This window comes from Chelonia mydas, chromosome 7 (assembly GCF_015237465.2).
Source record: "Chelonia mydas isolate rCheMyd1 chromosome 7, rCheMyd1.pri.v2, whole genome shotgun sequence".
Classification (NCBI taxonomy): Eukaryota; Metazoa; Chordata; order Testudines; family Cheloniidae; genus Chelonia; species Chelonia mydas.
The window spans coordinates 41,185,034-41,201,617 of record NC_057853.1 but is presented as its reverse complement, the minus strand read 5'-3'; the positions used below and the strand labels follow the sequence as shown (position 1 = coordinate 41,201,617).

General features: G+C 42.5%; 1 protein-coding gene across 7 annotated transcripts in view; it reads left to right on the top strand.

The window, feature by feature from the left end:
* The window catches only part of PRKCD (protein kinase C delta), a 123,982-nt gene that overhangs the window by 61,246 nt on the left and 46,152 nt on the right, over positions 1–16,584 (top strand). For 6 of the 7 annotated variants that reach the window (XM_043550507.1, XM_037904610.2, XM_037904611.2 and 3 more), the window contains exon 2: positions 8,983–9,119. In XM_043550507.1, the coding sequence (XP_043406442.1) occupies positions 9,005–9,119 (115 nt within the window). In that variant the 5' untranslated portion in view covers positions 8,983–9,004. Of the gene's footprint in view, positions 1–4,754; positions 4,812–8,982; positions 9,120–16,584 lie in introns of all 7 variants that reach the window. The other variant, XM_043550506.1, reaches the window with a different exon arrangement.

Genomic DNA, 16,584 nt, shown 5'->3' with positions numbered 1-16,584 from the left:
AGGGTAGCTAACTGGGGCATTGCAGGCCGCCTGGGGTGTTGCATGTAGACAGTTGTTTTGGGGGTGGGGACAAAAAAACTTTGGATAATGTGGAGGTTTGGATGATAGGGTTTCAGGTAAATGGCAGTATGCTGTATCTTATTTTGGGGGTATGAGGAAGAATGTGGTTTTAAAAAAATGTACATCTTATTTCCAGTATGCATTTGTCTAGCTTCAACTTCAAGCAATTGGATCATGTTATACCTTTCTCTGGTTAAGCGACATGCACAGGCTGCTTAGAACTTAAAAATGTAGTTTAAAAATATTGAAAAATGGCCTGAAAAATACAAATGAAATGGAACACAAACAATGTCGAGTAAGGTACAATTTCAAGATAAAGGATAAAGACATGATATGATGATCAGATAGTAGTATTGCCAATTCTAACCAGTGAAAGTGGTGAGTCAGGCCCAAAAAATCATGAGTGACTTAAATTATGAATCTATTTCCACATGTTAAGTATCCTCACACCTTCTTGTCAACTGTCTAATTGGGCCATCTTGATTATCATTACAAAAGTTATTTTTTCTCCTGCTAATAATAGCTCATCTTAATTGATTAGCCTCTCACAGTTTGTATGGCAACTTCCAACTTATCTGTATATGTATGTGTGTGTGTGTATATATATCTTCTTCCTATATGTTCCATTCAGTGCATCTGATGAAGTGGGCTGTAGCTCACGAAAGCTTATGCTCTAATAAATTTGTTAGTCTCTAAGGTGCCACAAATCCTCTTGTTTGTGGATACAGACTAACACAGCTGCTACTCTGAAACCTTAAATTATGAGATATTTTTAAAATTTATTTTGGGTTCTTTTTATTTTCCCTCTGGTTTCTGAGCACATGCTTTACATTTTCAAGCTTTTTTCATAGATTCATCGATACTAAGGTTAGAAGGGACCATTATGATCATCTAGTCTGACATCCTGCAGAACGCAGGCCACAGAATTTCACCCACCCACTCCTGCGAAAAACCTCTCATCTATGTCTGAGCTATTGAAGTCCTCAAAGCTCCTTGCGTCTCCTTTCATAAGACAAGTTTTCCATTCCTCAGATCATCCTAGTAGCCCTTCTCTGAACCTGTTCCAGTTTGAATTCATCCTTCTTAAACATGGGAGACCAGAACTACACGCAGTATTCCAGGTGAGGTCTCACCAGTGCCTTGTATAACGGTACTAAAACCTCCTTATCCCTACTGGAAATATTTCTCCTGATGCACCTCAAGACCACATTCGCTTTTTTCACAGCCATATCACAATGGCGGCTCATAGTCATCCTATGATCAACCAATACTCCAAAGTCCTTCTCCTCCTCCGTTACTTCTAATTGATGCTTCCCCAGCTTATAACTAAAATTCTTGTTGTTAATCCCTAAATGCATGACCTTACATTTCTCACTAAATTTCATCCTATTACTATTACTCCAGTTTACAAGGTCATCCAGATCCTCCTGTATGATATTCCTGTCCTTTTCTAAATTGGCAATACCTCCCAGCTTTGTATCATCCACAGACTTTATTAGCACACTCCCACTTTTTGTGCCGAGGTCAGTAATAAAAAGATTAAATAAGATTGGTCCCAAAACCGATCCTTAAGGAACTCCACTGGTAAGTTCCCTCCAGCCTGACAGTTCACCTTTCAGTAGGACCCGTTGTAGTCTCCCTTTTAACCAATTCCTTATCCACCTTTCAGTTTTCATATTGATCCCCATCTTTTCCAATTTAACTAGTAATTCCCCATGTGGCACGGTATCAAACGCCTTACTGAAATCTAGGTAAATTAGATGCACTGCGTTTCCTTTGTTTAAAAAATCTGTTACTTTCTCAAAGAAGGAGATCAGGTTGGTTTGGCACGATCTACCTTTTGTAAAATCATATTGTATTTTGTCCCATTTACCATTGACTTCAATGTCCTTAACTACTTTCTCCTTCAAAATTTTTTACAAGACCTTGCATACTACAGATGTCAAACTAACAGGCCTATAGTTACCTGGATCACTTTTTTTCCCTTTCTTAAAAATAGGAACTCTGTCAGCAATTCTCCAATCATACGGTACAACCCCTGAGTTTACAGGTTCATTAAAAATTCTTGCTAATGGACTTGCAATTTCGGGTGCCAATTCCTTTAATATTCTTGGATGAAGATTATCTGGGCCCCCCGATTTAGTCCCATTAAGCTGTCTGAATTTCGCTTCTACCTCAGATATGGTAATATCTACCTCCATATCCTCATTCTCATTTGTCATGCTACCATTATCCCTAAGATCCTCTTTGGCCTTATTAAAGACTGAGGCAAAGTATTTGTTTAGATATTGGACCATGCCTAGATTATCCTTGACCTCCACTCCATCCTCAGTGTTTAGCGGTCCCACTTCTTCTTTCTTTGTTTTCTTCTTCTTTATGTGGCTATAGAACCTTTTACTATTGGTTTTAATTCCCTTTGCAAGGTCCAACTCTACTTGACTTTTAGCCTGTCTCACTTTATCCCTACATGTTCTGACCTCAGTAAGGTAGCTTTCCTTGCTGATCCCATGACTTTGAGGACTAGAACCCTATTTAACAAACCAAACGCTTACACTTCCATTGAGTCTCTTGAATCCAAGAGCCGGAGATTTAAGAAAACACCAAATACTGAAGGATTCACATTAACATTGTGAAAGCTGGCAACCCCAATGAGAGTCAGAGCAGGGAAAACCAATATTCTTCACACATAGGTGTATGAGAACCAAGAAGCCTAAAGATACCATAGGTCTTCTAGATTATCACAGGGAGTATAACAAAATAGTAGAAAAGTTAACTGAAATATTTTGCCTCATTCTTGACTGTCAGTGATGGGATAATGTCTTTCCCAAAGGCACCACTTATTGGAGAGCATTGTGTGGCCTTGACACACGTGTAAGTCTGGAAGAATATTGATTATGGAGCAATTTGAGAAACTCAAGTGTAATAAATCATCAGACCTTCTTGTTTCTGAAGGAAATAAAGTGCGACAAAGAAGTGGTAAAGAGATTCTCACACGGTTATGCAATGCAGCTTTGAAAATAGCAACTGTTCCTGAAGAATTTAGTGCCTGTGCAGGGGGGGGTGGGGAGGGACCAGAGCCAAGAGGAACCCTGGGAATTACAAATTAGTGAACCTCATTTGTTTTCCAGGGAAATGTATTATTTAGCAGCATTTATATTTTGCTAACAGTCAGCCAGTCACAACTATGTAGGAGTACAAATATGAAAACAAAGTGCTTGTCCTCAATAGCTTGCAATATAATTGATAGTGAATCTAACTAAAGGCAAAACACTACCACACTTGGAAAATTTAGTTTGATCGGATCAAACGGACACATTACTTGCAACTGAAAACTATGCCCCTCTCTCTAGTTAATAAAATTGTAAAGGTCCAAAGAAGGTCAACAGAGATAGAAGTACATATGAGACTGTAAAAAAACAGAATTAATTAGCATTGAAGGGAGAGGAGAGGGAAAGTAGTTGAGGTTCTTTAAAGAACGGTGTATGTATAGTTAAAATCTCATCCATACTCTCTTATGCTGGCACACTTGAACAAGGGGTCACTTGCTGAAATTAATGCTGGGTAAATTTAAAGCCAATAACAGGAAATAATTTTTCAGAGCTTGGAGTCAGCCTGTGGGATTCAGAGCTCCAGGAGATCAAACTGTCCTGCTGGAGCTGAATTTTAAAAGGAGCTGGATAATTTGATGAATGATAACTTTTATTAGGCTTGCTAGGACAAAAGTAATGAGCTCATAATTGCAGGGTTCAGGAAGAAATTCCTCCTCACCCATCACACACATACACAATTGGCTAAGTGCATTATGGCTTTTTTACACACGCACACCCCCCCCCTTTTTTTTTTTAACTGAAGCATCAAGTTGGTGGCCACTGCTTGAGGCAGGACATGAGACTTGAAGCACCAGTTGTTATATCTTGTCTGCAAATCCTATGTTGCTTAATTTTTTTAAATTGGATTGTTTTCCTAACCTAGAAAAATAAACCACTTTGACATTTAAGTTTATTTCTGAGGATTTGAAACCATGCAACATATAATGATGGTATGAATTGAACATATCACTGGATATCTGTTCAGTTACAATGACCTGTCAGAAAATGATAGCTCAGTGGAAGCCAAGTTTGATTTTCCAAGCTTTGCAAAATCCTAACCTAAATTTTCAAAAGTGACTTAATTTGGGGTGCCTCATTGTTTTAATTTATTTTTCAAAAAATAAATCTTAATGTGGTGTGACTTTTGCAGAAGTGCTGAGCAGCTAACCTCTGAAATTCAGGACCCTGAACACTTACCTCTTATGTAGCACTTTTCATCACTAGATCTCAAAGAGCTTTATAAAGGAAGTCAGTGTTGTTATTCCCATTTTACAGATGGGGAAACCGAGGCACGGCTAGGTGTAGTAACTTGCACAAGGTCACCAAACAGGTCAGCAGCAGAGTCATGAATAGAACACAGGTCTCCTGACCTAAAATCCGGATTACTGAAGAATCTTGTCTTAAGTTAAAACGTTCACTAGAGTGCACTGGTAAGTTCTAGATTTCAAACATGAAGGGTATGATTCTGATCTTGTTCACACCAGTTTTACACAATGGAGTTAGTGTAGATTTAGAATAGTGTAGGTGAGATCAGAATCAGGTCTCAATTCCCTAACAGAAGAAATGTAATGACAGACCAATAAATGGTTTTTCTTTTCACGGCAGCCTCCATGTCCTCCAATGTCCCTTTAGAAAGGAAACCTCATTTAACAATAAAACTAGGTAAGCAAACAAAACTTTTTCTATGATTACTGAGCGTGGTGTTCCATTGTATTATGAATTTTCAGACCTCAGGACCATAAATTAATTTTAGATTTATTTTCTTTATTCTTCCTGAATCAGAGGAGTGTTGACAGTTTCAGGTTCTTCGTCTCTCCATTATTTCAAAACAATTCATAGTTGTATTTAGTTTTTTTTTATCAGTGTCTCTGTGAAGGATAAAACAAACATTGAGTACTCAAGGTGTCAAGGTTCCTCCCCCACTCTGAACGCTAGGGTACAGATGTGGGGACCTGCATGAAAACCGCCTAAGCTTATCTTTACCAGTTTAGGTCAAAAACTTCCCCAAGGTACAAAATATTCCACCCTTTGTCCTTGGATTGGCCGCTACCACCACCAAACAAATACTGGTTACTGGGGAAGAGCTGTTTGGAAACGTCTTTCCCCCCAAAATACTTCCCAAAACCTTGCACCCCACTTCCTGGACAAGGTTTGGTAAAAAGCCTCACCAATTTGCCTAGGTGACTACAGACCCAGACCCTTGGATCTTAAGAACAATGAACAATCCTCCCAACACTTGCACCCCCCCTTTCCTGGGAAATGTTGGATAAAAAGCCTCACCAATTTGCATAGGTGACCACAGACCCAAACCCTTGGATCTGAGAACAATGAAAAAGCATTCAGTTTTCTTACAAGAAGACTTTTAATAGAAATAGGAGTAAATAGAAGTAAAGAAATTCCCTCTGTAAAATCAGGATGGTAGATACCTTACAGGGTAATTAGATTCAAAACACAGAGAATCCCTTTAGGCAAAACCTTAAGTTACAAAAAAGATACACAGACAGAAATAGTTATTCTATTCAGCACAATTCTTTTCTCAGCCATTTAAAGAAATCATAATCTAACACATACCTAGCTAGATTACTTACTAAAAGTTCTAAGACTCCATTCCTGGTCTATCCCCGGCAAAAGCAGCATATAGACAGACAGAGACCCTTTGTTTCTCTCCCTCCTACCAGCTTTTGAAAGTATCTTGTCTCCTCATTGGTCATTTTGGTCAGGTGCCAGCGAGGTTACCTTTAGCTTCTTAACCCTTTACAGGTGAGAGGATTTTTCCTCTGGCCAGGAGGGATTTTAAAGGGGTTTACCCTTCCCTTTATATTTATTACACAAGGTTTAGTTGTGAACTCGGTGGACAGAAAAAAGGATGTAGCAATAATTGAGACATGAGATAAGAGACTGTATGAGAGTTTTAACTGACTTAGATGGATAGGAAACTCTGTAATATACAGATGTTATGAAGAAAGAAACAGCAAGATTTAGAAATAGCCTGTATGTGAAGGCCTAGAGAGAGAGGTCCAAGTCAAGATGACACCCAAACTATGGGCCTGAGTGACAAGTAAATGGTGATGGTGTCCACGGTGATCGAGAGAGGAGATAGATTAAAACCCCTGTTTTAGTCATGTTGAGCTTGAGCTGATGGCTAGACCTCTACTGAAGTTGTAATGTTCTAAACTCCTCAGAACTAGCTTAAAGCCAAAGAAAATGATAGAAATGTATATATAGTCTGAAGTCTATATTTAAAGGTACCTTTTGCAAAGCTGCCGTAGTGATAACTGAATAGGCGAAAAGTCTTGGAGTAATAATGAATGAATCAGTGTTACTGGAAAAGATGAAAGCAAGAGTGTGAAGGAAATATTTCTGTACTAAGCATGTAGCAAAGTGCGAAAGTAAACATGGACTAGTGATGTATGGGCCACTTATTCAAACAGCATGTTTTTAATGTTGAAAAGGCACCTGTATTCAATGATTATTTAACACTGTTTGGCAGGAGGAATTATCCTGATTATTCAAGACAGATCTTTCCAAAACAATGTAGGAAATCTTACTGTAGATTCAGCAGTTCATCAGTACTTCTGCAAATGGAGGCAATGTATTAAATGATAGAAGTTATGTCCCTTTCTGCATTGACTATCTACCTCTTGAGGTTGCACAGAGAATTGGCAATGTAGCTGTGCCTTGGCAGGACCGCATAGCAACTAGAAGAGAAGACATCCTGTATTCCCATGATTAATGAAACAGTTATGTAAGACAAGGTTTGTCGCCTTCAGTCCTTGGATGTTTGGATTAAAGGGGTAGGTAGAGCACTACTCCTGGGGGCATGCTACACCAAAAAATTAAATTCTGCACCAAAAATAATAATAAATTCTGCACACAATATTTTAAAATTCTGCAAATTTTATTTGTCACATAAATGTGGAGGCTCCATCATGGCATTGGGGAACACAGGCCACTGGCTGCATGGAGGTGGGAGATCACTGTGCAGCTCCCCCTTCCCTCCCCCCAGACACTGACTCAGCAGTGAGGCTGCACCCAACCCTGACACAGAGCAAGGAGCGGGCAGCGGCCCTGCCCCAGAAGCATCCTAGGGCCTTGCCCCTCCATGCTAGGTGTACCAGGTGTGGGCAGGCAGGCTCAGCAAGGCAGGATCCAAGTGAGGACGGGCTTAGTGGGGGGGGAGGGATCCATGTGTGGGTTGATAGAGTTCTGTGTGGGGCAATCTGGATGTGTGCATCTCAGTGGGGGATCTGGGTGCTGGGGGGATCTGGATGCACAGAGGCTTGTTGGGGGTGTTCTGAATGCAATGGTAAGGGGACTCTGCAGGGGGGTCCAGGTGAATGTGGTTGGGGCTCAGCAGGATGAGGTCTGGGTGTGGGGGGGATAGAGCTCGGCAGGGGGAGTGTGGGTGTGGGGGGCTCAGTGGAGGGTCCAGACGCTGAGGAAGTGGGGCTCACTGAGGTGGGGATCCAGGTGCAGCTGGTTGGGGCTAGGTGAGGTGGGGATCCAGGTATGGGTGGCTCGTCAGGGTGGTCCAGGTGCAGAGGGAGTGGAGTTCATCGCGGGGGTTCTTAGTGCAGGTGGGGTGAGGCTCAGCAGGAGGGTCTAAGTATGAGGGTGTCTGGATGCATGGGGGTTGGGCAGATGGGGGAGCAGCTACCTGTACACGGATCCCTCCCCCTGGAGCTGAGGAGTGATGGGTGCAGGAAGCGGGTGTGGGGGGAGTGAGTTTGTAGAGCTTCCTGCATCTGGGAGAGAAATCTGGGGGTGGGTCTGACCCGGCTCTGGATGCTGTGCAGGGGAAGAGGAAGTCCTGTCCTGTCAAGACAGGACTAGCAGCTGGCCCTGGGTAGGAGCCACCAGCCAGGTCTTCCCCAGGCCCACCCTCTGCCCCACGGTGATTTTGTGTCTCTGCCGGCTGCCCTGGGCACTCGAAACATGCTGGTGGGGAGGGTCACATGTCTGCTCTTGTGGCTTCCCTTTGCTTCCCTATCAGAAAGACATTTTTCTGTGGGGAAGTAAAGAAATCTGCAGGGGACATAAATTCTGTGCATACACAGTGGCGCAGAATTCCCCCAGGAGTAGAGCAGGCAAACTTCTAAGAGAAACTTCCAACTGGAAGAAAGCACTTTTTAAAAAGTGAACATCTCTGATTATGCCAAGTGAGCCAACATGCCACACGATAGTTGGTCACATCCACTTTGTCGGATCACATAAGTGCTTCCAAAAAAAATCATAACTTTGTTAGTCTTAACAGATAAATGCATTCAAGGCAGTGGAAGCTCAACAAGTTTAATGCACATGTAAGGTCAATATATTTGGGTTACAGTTCAGTTTTGTAGCTCATAGAGGTCTACGTTGAGTGTTTCTGTAGCTTTGATGTTAAACTCCATACCAATAGAAGCGCTTAGTTAATTCATTATCTAAGCACTTCTGTTGGTATGGAGCTTATCAAAGTTAATCTATTAACAATATGCTGCACAGCCTTATGTATTCAAAGGGGCTGAAGAGGTTGTGACTGTGAATTGGACATATTGGGAAGGAGGTCTCTTCAAACTTGTGTCTGGTTAAAATATCCTCTTAGCAATATCTAATAATGTGGCTTTATTGTAATCTACTTCAGTTCTATGGTCGTGCTCTCAAAAAGTGCCCTTAAATTTTTACCATGCAAGTTTTGCACATTCAAATAGATGCATTAGCAAAAGTTGTAAGGGCAAATTTAGAGACTGGATTTGGGGTCACTTTGATTGAGGCACCTCATATTAGATTTTGGTTTTCTTATCTGCTTCAACCCAATTTTTTATTTTAGGATTTATATTTTCTTTTGTTCACCTAGGTTTGTGCCACTGTTGTGAGCAATGGCTCCCTTCTTAAGGATATCTTTCAACTCATTTGAGCTGGGACCAGTGCAGAATGAAGGGGAGCAGCTGCAGCCCTTCTGCGCTATAAAGATGAAAGAAGCCTTGACAACAGGTACAGTAATGACTGACACATTTCTAGACTTGAATATGCTTTAGAAATTACATACTCTACACACGTGCTGTGGCAGGGCTGCAGGACTCAAGACTCAGTCCTGCAAGGTGCTGAGCACTCTTGTCCTGATCCTGCAAAGCACTTAGGTGTGTTGGCTTCACTTAAAGAAAAGTGAGAAGTTCCATTGACTTCTGTGGAGTCCATGCTTTTGCTGGATGTGGCCCAGATTGCTCAGCACTTTGCAGGATCAAATCCTTCATTATTAATTTCCTATTTCTCTACAAAAAAGAAATGTATGTGCCAAAACTTTCTAATTGTCCTATTTGCATAGGTTGTTGTGGTGACTAGCTAATGAGCTAACATTTGCAAATCCGCTCTCTGCATGCTAATTGGTAAAATATGCTTACCTGAAAGTTTGGGGAGAACTGTGGTGTCCTGGAAGAACACTCTAAATTGCATTGGGATGAGAGCCCTTTTTCTCAAATGCAGGACAGTAAATGGCTGCAGTGTGTTAAATGAAATATATGTTAGTGGGAAATTTGGTTTATCATCATCACCAAAGGTTCTTGATAGGAATTAATTTGTTTGGAGCTAATTATACTCCATGTGAACATGTCCCTATGACAAGTTAATGCAACACAAACAATAATAATTACCTATGGGGTGGGGGAAGACAAGTTCTTTGACCTTCATTTCAGAATTAAATTAGTACAGTATGGCTGTACTAAACAAAAAAGAATTAACATTTTTGAAGGATTTAGAGGCCTGTAGAAACTGTCTTCCTATCACAAGAATTTAGGCCCATTTCTTCCTATGATATTTATCTAGTGGTTGCTCATAATAGCTGCATTGAGCGGGCAGTAAAATCATAGGAATTGCTATGCCATATCAGACCCAAGGGCCATTATTCTATCTCTGACAGTTGCCAGCACTAGATGCCTCAGAGAAATAACAAGAAACACCACAGTAGGCAGATGTGGGATAATCTTCTCCACAATTTATAATCGGTAGAGATTGTCTTAAGACCTGACAAATGAGGTTTTACATCTCTCCCAAAAAATTGTTAGAATTAACTATAACTGAATATTCTTGTTACCTGCATAAATATCCAATCCTTTTTTGAATCTTGCTAAATCCTTGGCCTCAGTGATTTCCTGTCACAGTAAATTCCACGTGCTGTGTGAAAGTGTTTCCTTCTCTCCGTTTTGAATGTCTTAACCATTCCAGTTCCTTGCACATCCCCTTGTTCCTGTTCTGTGACAGGAAGAACAGGCACTCCTGATTTTATGTACTTTTACCATGTCTCTTACTTGTCTCCTTTCTAAAATAAACAATCCCAATTTTTTCAATCTCTCTTCATGAGAGGTTTTTTTACAGGCCTTTGATCAGTCTCATTGCTCTTCTGTGAAGCCTCTTGAACCTTGTTGGGTTTTTTGGGGTTTTTTTTTTTGGAGATGCAGTGACTGGTTCTGCACAGAGTGTGGTCCTACACAGCTGCTCTGCTGTAGGGTCAAGTAACAACACACCAGGGTGGGGCAGTATGATGCTTTCTCGGGGTACCCAGAATTGTGAGTCACCTTGTTACCTTCCTGCCTCAGTAGAAGAGAGAGACTTCTTTGTGCTTAACTGGGTGTTAGCTACCCAAACAATCTCCTCAGGGCTCTGCCAGCCCTTGTGTGCCTAGAATCATAGAATATCAGAGTTGGAAGGGACCTCAGGAGGTCATCTAGTCCAACCCCCTGCTCAAAGCAGGACCAATCCCCAACTAAATCATCCCAGCCAGCGCTTTGTCAAGCCTGACCTTAAAAACCTCTAAGGAAGGAGATTCTACCACCTTCCTAGGTAACCCATTCCAGTGCTTCACCACCCTTCTAGTGAAAAAGTTTTCCTAACATCCAACCTCAACCTCCCCCATTGTAACTTGAGACCATTACTCCTTGTTCTATCATCTGGTACCACTGAGAACAGTCTAGATCCACCCTCTTTGGAACCCCCCTTCAGGTAGTTGAAAGCAGCTATCAAATCCCCCCTCATTCTTCTCTTCTGCAGACTAAATAATCCCAGATCCCTCAGCCTCTCATCATAAGTCATGTGCTCCAGCCCCCTAATCATTTTTGTTGCACTCCGCTGGACGTTTTCCAATTTTTCCACATCCTTCTTGTAGTGTGGAGCCCAAAACTGGACACAGTACTCCAGATGAGGCCTCACCAATGTCGAATAGAGGAGAACGATCACCTCCCTCGATCTGCTGGCAATGCCCCTACTTATACAGCCCAAAATGCCATTCGCCTTCTTGGCAACAAGGGCACACTGTTGACTCACATCCAGCTTCTCGTCTGCTGTAACCCCTAGGACCTTTTCTGCAGAACTGTTGCCTAGCCATTCGGTCCCTAGTCTGTAGCAGTGCATGGGATTCTTCCGTCCTAAGTTCAGGACTCTGCACTTGTCCTTGTTGAACCTCATCCGATTTCTTTTGGCCCAATCCTCTAATTTGTCGAGGTCCCTCTGTATCCTATCCCTACCCTCCAGCGTATCTACCACTCCTCCCAGTTTAGTGTCATCTGCAAACTTGCTGCGGGTGCAGTCCACGCCATCCTCCAGATCATTAATGAAGATATTGAACAAAACCAGCCCCAGGACCGACCCTTGGGGCACTCTGCTTGATACCGGCTGCCAACTAGACATGGAACCATTGATCACTACCCGTTGAGCCTGACAATCTAGCCAGTTTTCTATCCACCTTATAGTCCATTCATCCAGCCTATACTTCTTTAACTTGCTGGCAAGAATACTGTGGGAGACCGTATCAAAAGCTTTGTTAAAGTCAAGGAACAACACATCCACTGCTTTTCCCTCATCCACAGAGCCAGTTATCTTATCATAGAAGGCAATTAGGTTAGTCAGGCATGACTTGCCCTTGGTGAATCCATGCTGACTGTTCCTGATCACTTTCTTCTCCCCTAAGTGCTTCAGAATTGATTCCTTGAGGACCTGATCCATGATTTTTCCAGGGACTGAGATGAGGCTGACTGGCCTGCAGTCCCCCGGATCATCCTCCTTTCCTTTTTTAAAGATGGGCACTACATTAGCCTTTTTCCAGTCATCTGGGACCTCCCCCGATTGCCATGAGTTTTCAAAGATAATAGATCATGGCTCTGCAATCACATCCGCCAACTCCTTTAGCACCCTCGGATGCAGCGCATCCAGCCCCATGGACTTGTGCTCGTCCAGCTTTTCTAAATAGTCTTTCTCCACAGAGGGCTGGTCACCTCCTCCCCATGCCGTGCTGCCCAGTGCAGCAATCTGGGAGCTGACCTTGTTTGTGAAGGCAGAGGCAAAAAAAGCATTGAGTACATTAGCTTTTTCCACATCCTCTGTCACTAAGTTGCCTCCCTCATTCAGTAAGGGGCCCGCACTTTCCTTGACTGACTTCTTGTTGCCAACATACCTGAAGAAACCCTTCTTGTTACTCTTAACATCCCTTGCTAGCTGCAAATCCAAGTGTGATTTGGCCTTCCTGATTTCACTCCTGAATGCGTGAACAATATTTTTATACTCCTCCCGATCATTTGTCCAACCTTCCACTTCTTGTAAGCTTCTTTTTTGAGTTTAAGATCAGCAAGGATTTCACTGTTAAGCCAAGCTGGTCACCTGCCATATTTACTATTCTTTCTACACATCTGCAACCTCAATAAGGATTCTTTAAAATACAGCCAGCTCTCCTGGACTCCTTTCCCCCTCATGTTATTCTCCCAGGGGATCCTGCCCATCAGTTCCCTGAGGGAGTCAAAGTCTGCTTTTCTGAAGTCCAGGGTCCATATTCTGCTGCTCTCCTTTCTTCCTTGTGTCAGGATCCTGAACTCGACCATCTCATGGTCACTGCCTCCCAAGTTCCAATCCACTTTTGCTTCCCCTACTAATTCTTCCCGGTTTGTGAGCAGCAGGTCAAGAAGAGCTCTCCCCCAGTTGGTTCCTCCAGCACTTGCACCAGGAAATTGTCCCCTACACTTTCCAAAAACTTCCTGGATTGTCTGTGCACCGCTGTATTGCTCTCCCAGCAGATATCAGGGTGATTGAAGTCTCCCTTGACAACCAGGGCCTAGATGCATGCCAGTCCCCAAACCCTCTTGAAGCATTCGCCTGTATGGCCAGCACTTAGCCACTGGACACACTCAGAAATTCCCAGGTAAGCTGTCCTCCAAGGAAGCAGTACACACATGAGCTTCTTTGATTCAACTATAATATTACACCATAGAGAGATACTTATAGTGAAAACAATCATAAGTTTATTATCAAAAGGCTAACATTTAGTGAGTAAGGATAATGATGGAAACAGAAACACACTTCATAGAGTCCCAACTTAACTTCATCAGGCTAAAACCTTTGTCTAAAGTAGTTTTTCAGCTAAAGTAATCTCTCAACGTCTCCAGCCAACATGGCTGGGATCCCTCTCTCATGAATTGAAAAAGCACTGACCTTTTTGCTTTCTCAGTGAAGGACAAAAAGGTGTCCTTTTTGCCTTCCCCTTGTATCCCGAAAGTTCATTGTTTTGTCCCCAGAGTCAGAACGACAATTGTGGTTTATTCCCATGTGTGCTGACTCCATGTTGCCTTCACATCCTCATGTTGCTGTTCCCATCCACTCCATGTCATATGCAAACAGGCTTCCATTCTATTAGCTTACAAGGCAGACGTACACATCCTTTGTCGGGTCAAAACCTCTTGTTAAGCCTGTATTGATTCAGTCTTTCAAACATATTTGTGTGTGTGTGTGTACACACACACATATACACAGCTCTGTAAATATCAATGCTACATACATCTCTCAATGATTATGAGGATCAGTATGACATAAGCTTTTAGTAGAGACCTCATTTGATGGTCTTTGCTTTCATAGTATTTGTGCAATGTGGTGGATGTAGTGAGTTTGTCAAGCCAGTCAGAAGTTACTGTTACAGAACAATGAGCCCTTTTGTCAGTTGGCATTGAGTGGTTCTTAGGGTCACAGGCAGTAAGGTGACTCAGAACAAGATCCAGCAACCTCCCTTTGAAAATCCGGTTTTAATGGGGTTGGAAAAAAGAGGCTCACCAGGGGGGTTGAGAGCCTCCTGTCAGGTGGGTGCGAACCTGCACACCCTCTCTTCATGGTGTGCCCCCACCCCCCCACCCCATGTCAGCTGTAGCCCTTGTCAGGTGGGTCTTCAGTGGCTCAGCCCTCCGGCCGAGTCACACAGAGTCAGTATGCATGAACACGAAAACTTTGCCTTGTCCTTGAATCCTGTGCTGCCACCACCAAGCGTGTTAAACAAAGAACAGGGAAAGAGCCCACTTGGAGACATCTTCCCCCCAAAATATCCCCTCAAGCCTTACGCCCCCTTTCCTGGGGAAGGCTTGATAAAAATCCTCACCAATTTGCATAGGTGAACACAGACCCAAACCCTTGGATCTTAAGAACAATGAAAAAGCAATCAGGATCTTAGAAGAAGAATTTTAATTAAAGAAAAAGTAAAAGAATCACCTCTGTAAAATCAGGAAGGTAAATACCTTACAGGGTAATCAGATTCAAAACAGAGAGAATCCCTCTAGGCAAAACCTTAAGTTACAAAAAGACACAGAAACAGGAATTTACATTCCATTCAGCACAGCTTATTTACCAGCCATTTGAACAAAAGGAAATCTAACGCGTTTCTAGCTAGATTACTTACTAACTGAACAGAAGTTCTGAAGAGCATTCCTGACCAGGTCCCAGCAAAAGCATCACACAGACAGACAGACCCTTTGTTTCCCCCACAACCTCCAGCTTTGAAAGTAACTTGTCTCCTCATTGGTCATTTTGGTCAGGTGCCAGTAAGGTTATCCTAGCTTCTTAAACCTTTACAGGTGAAAGGGTTTTGTCTCTGGCCAGGAGGGATTTTATAGTTCTGTATACAGAAAGGTGGTTACCCGTCCCTTTATATTTATGACAGGTGCATATATTTCTCTTTATATTGAATCACAGAATCATAGAATATCAGGGTTGGAAGGGACCCCAGGAGGTCATCTAGTCCAACCCCCTGCTCAAAGCAGGACCAATCCCCAACTAAATCATCCCAGCCAGGGCTTCGTGAAGCCTGACCTTAAAAACTTCTAAGGAAGGAGATTCCACCACCTCCCTAGGTAATGCGTTCCAGTGCTTCACCACCCTCCTAGTGAAAAAGTTTTTCCTAATATCCAACCTAAACCTCCCCCACTGCAACTTCAGACCATTACTTCTTGTTCTGTCATCTGCTACCACTGAGAACAGTCTAGATCCATCCTCTTCGGAATCCCCTTTCAGGTAGTTGAAAGCAGCTATCAAATCCCCCCTTATTCTTCTCTTCCGCAGACTAAACAATCCCAGTTCCCTCAGCCTCTCCTCATAAGTCATGTGTTCCAGTCCCCTAATCATTTTTGTTGCTCTCTGCTGGATGCTTTCCAATTTTTCCACATCCTTCTTGTAGTGTGGGGCCCAAAACTGGACACAGTTCTCCAGATGAGGCCTCAACAACGTTGAATAGAGGGGAACGATCACGTCCCTTGATCTGCTGGCAATGCCCCTACTTGCACAGCCCAAAATGCCATTGGCCTTCTTGGCAACAAGGGCACGCTGTTGACTCATATCCAGCTTCTCATCCACTGTAACCCCTACCGCGTTGAAGGTTCTCTCCATTAATGTACTTTTTCTGATGTTCCAGGGGCAACATTCTATAGTACTGTGCTTTCTGATGACAACATTCAGTTTTTAACAATCAGATGACTAGGCCGGTCTACTGGATGTGCCATGTAGAAGACCTGGTCTTGATGGCCAGTTTCTTATTGCCCAGTGCAGCAGAAACTTCAAGCAATGGTGAGATAGCATGCTCATCCCATAGACTATAGGGAGTGTCTTATGGTTGAACAGAAACCCTTACAACTAATTAGTACAACCATGTATATCGCCAGTTAGTCATTCCTGTCTTTTGTTTGAAAGATGATAGTGATGTTGGAGAAGAAAAACATGGGTATGAGAAGATCCTTTAGGATTATAATAAAAGTTCTGTCTAACTTAGGGCTTTCTATAGTTACTCTCACCATCTGTTTATCTAAAAACCTTCATAGTAGCTATAGAGAGTGCAGAGTTCTGGAAAGAACTTTTGATTAATTGAAACCTTTGCTGTGATTAGCTGTCTACAAGACTCTTCAAATTCCAGGTAAAAGCTTTTGAATACAAGTAAAGGGAGAAAAAACAGAAGGTCATAACAAAATGCAGGAGATATTCAGGTGGCTGTTTGTGAACATTTTGAGAATGCCTTTTGGCAAGCAGACTTAAGCTTACTTGTCAAAGCTGTAATTTGTAATGCTGTTCTTGGCAGGCATTCCCTAATAAAGAAATACTAAGGTGTTATTCTTTACTGCTGTTTGGACAGCTCATCACAATGAGCAGAGTGCATCAAACTAACTGTTATTGA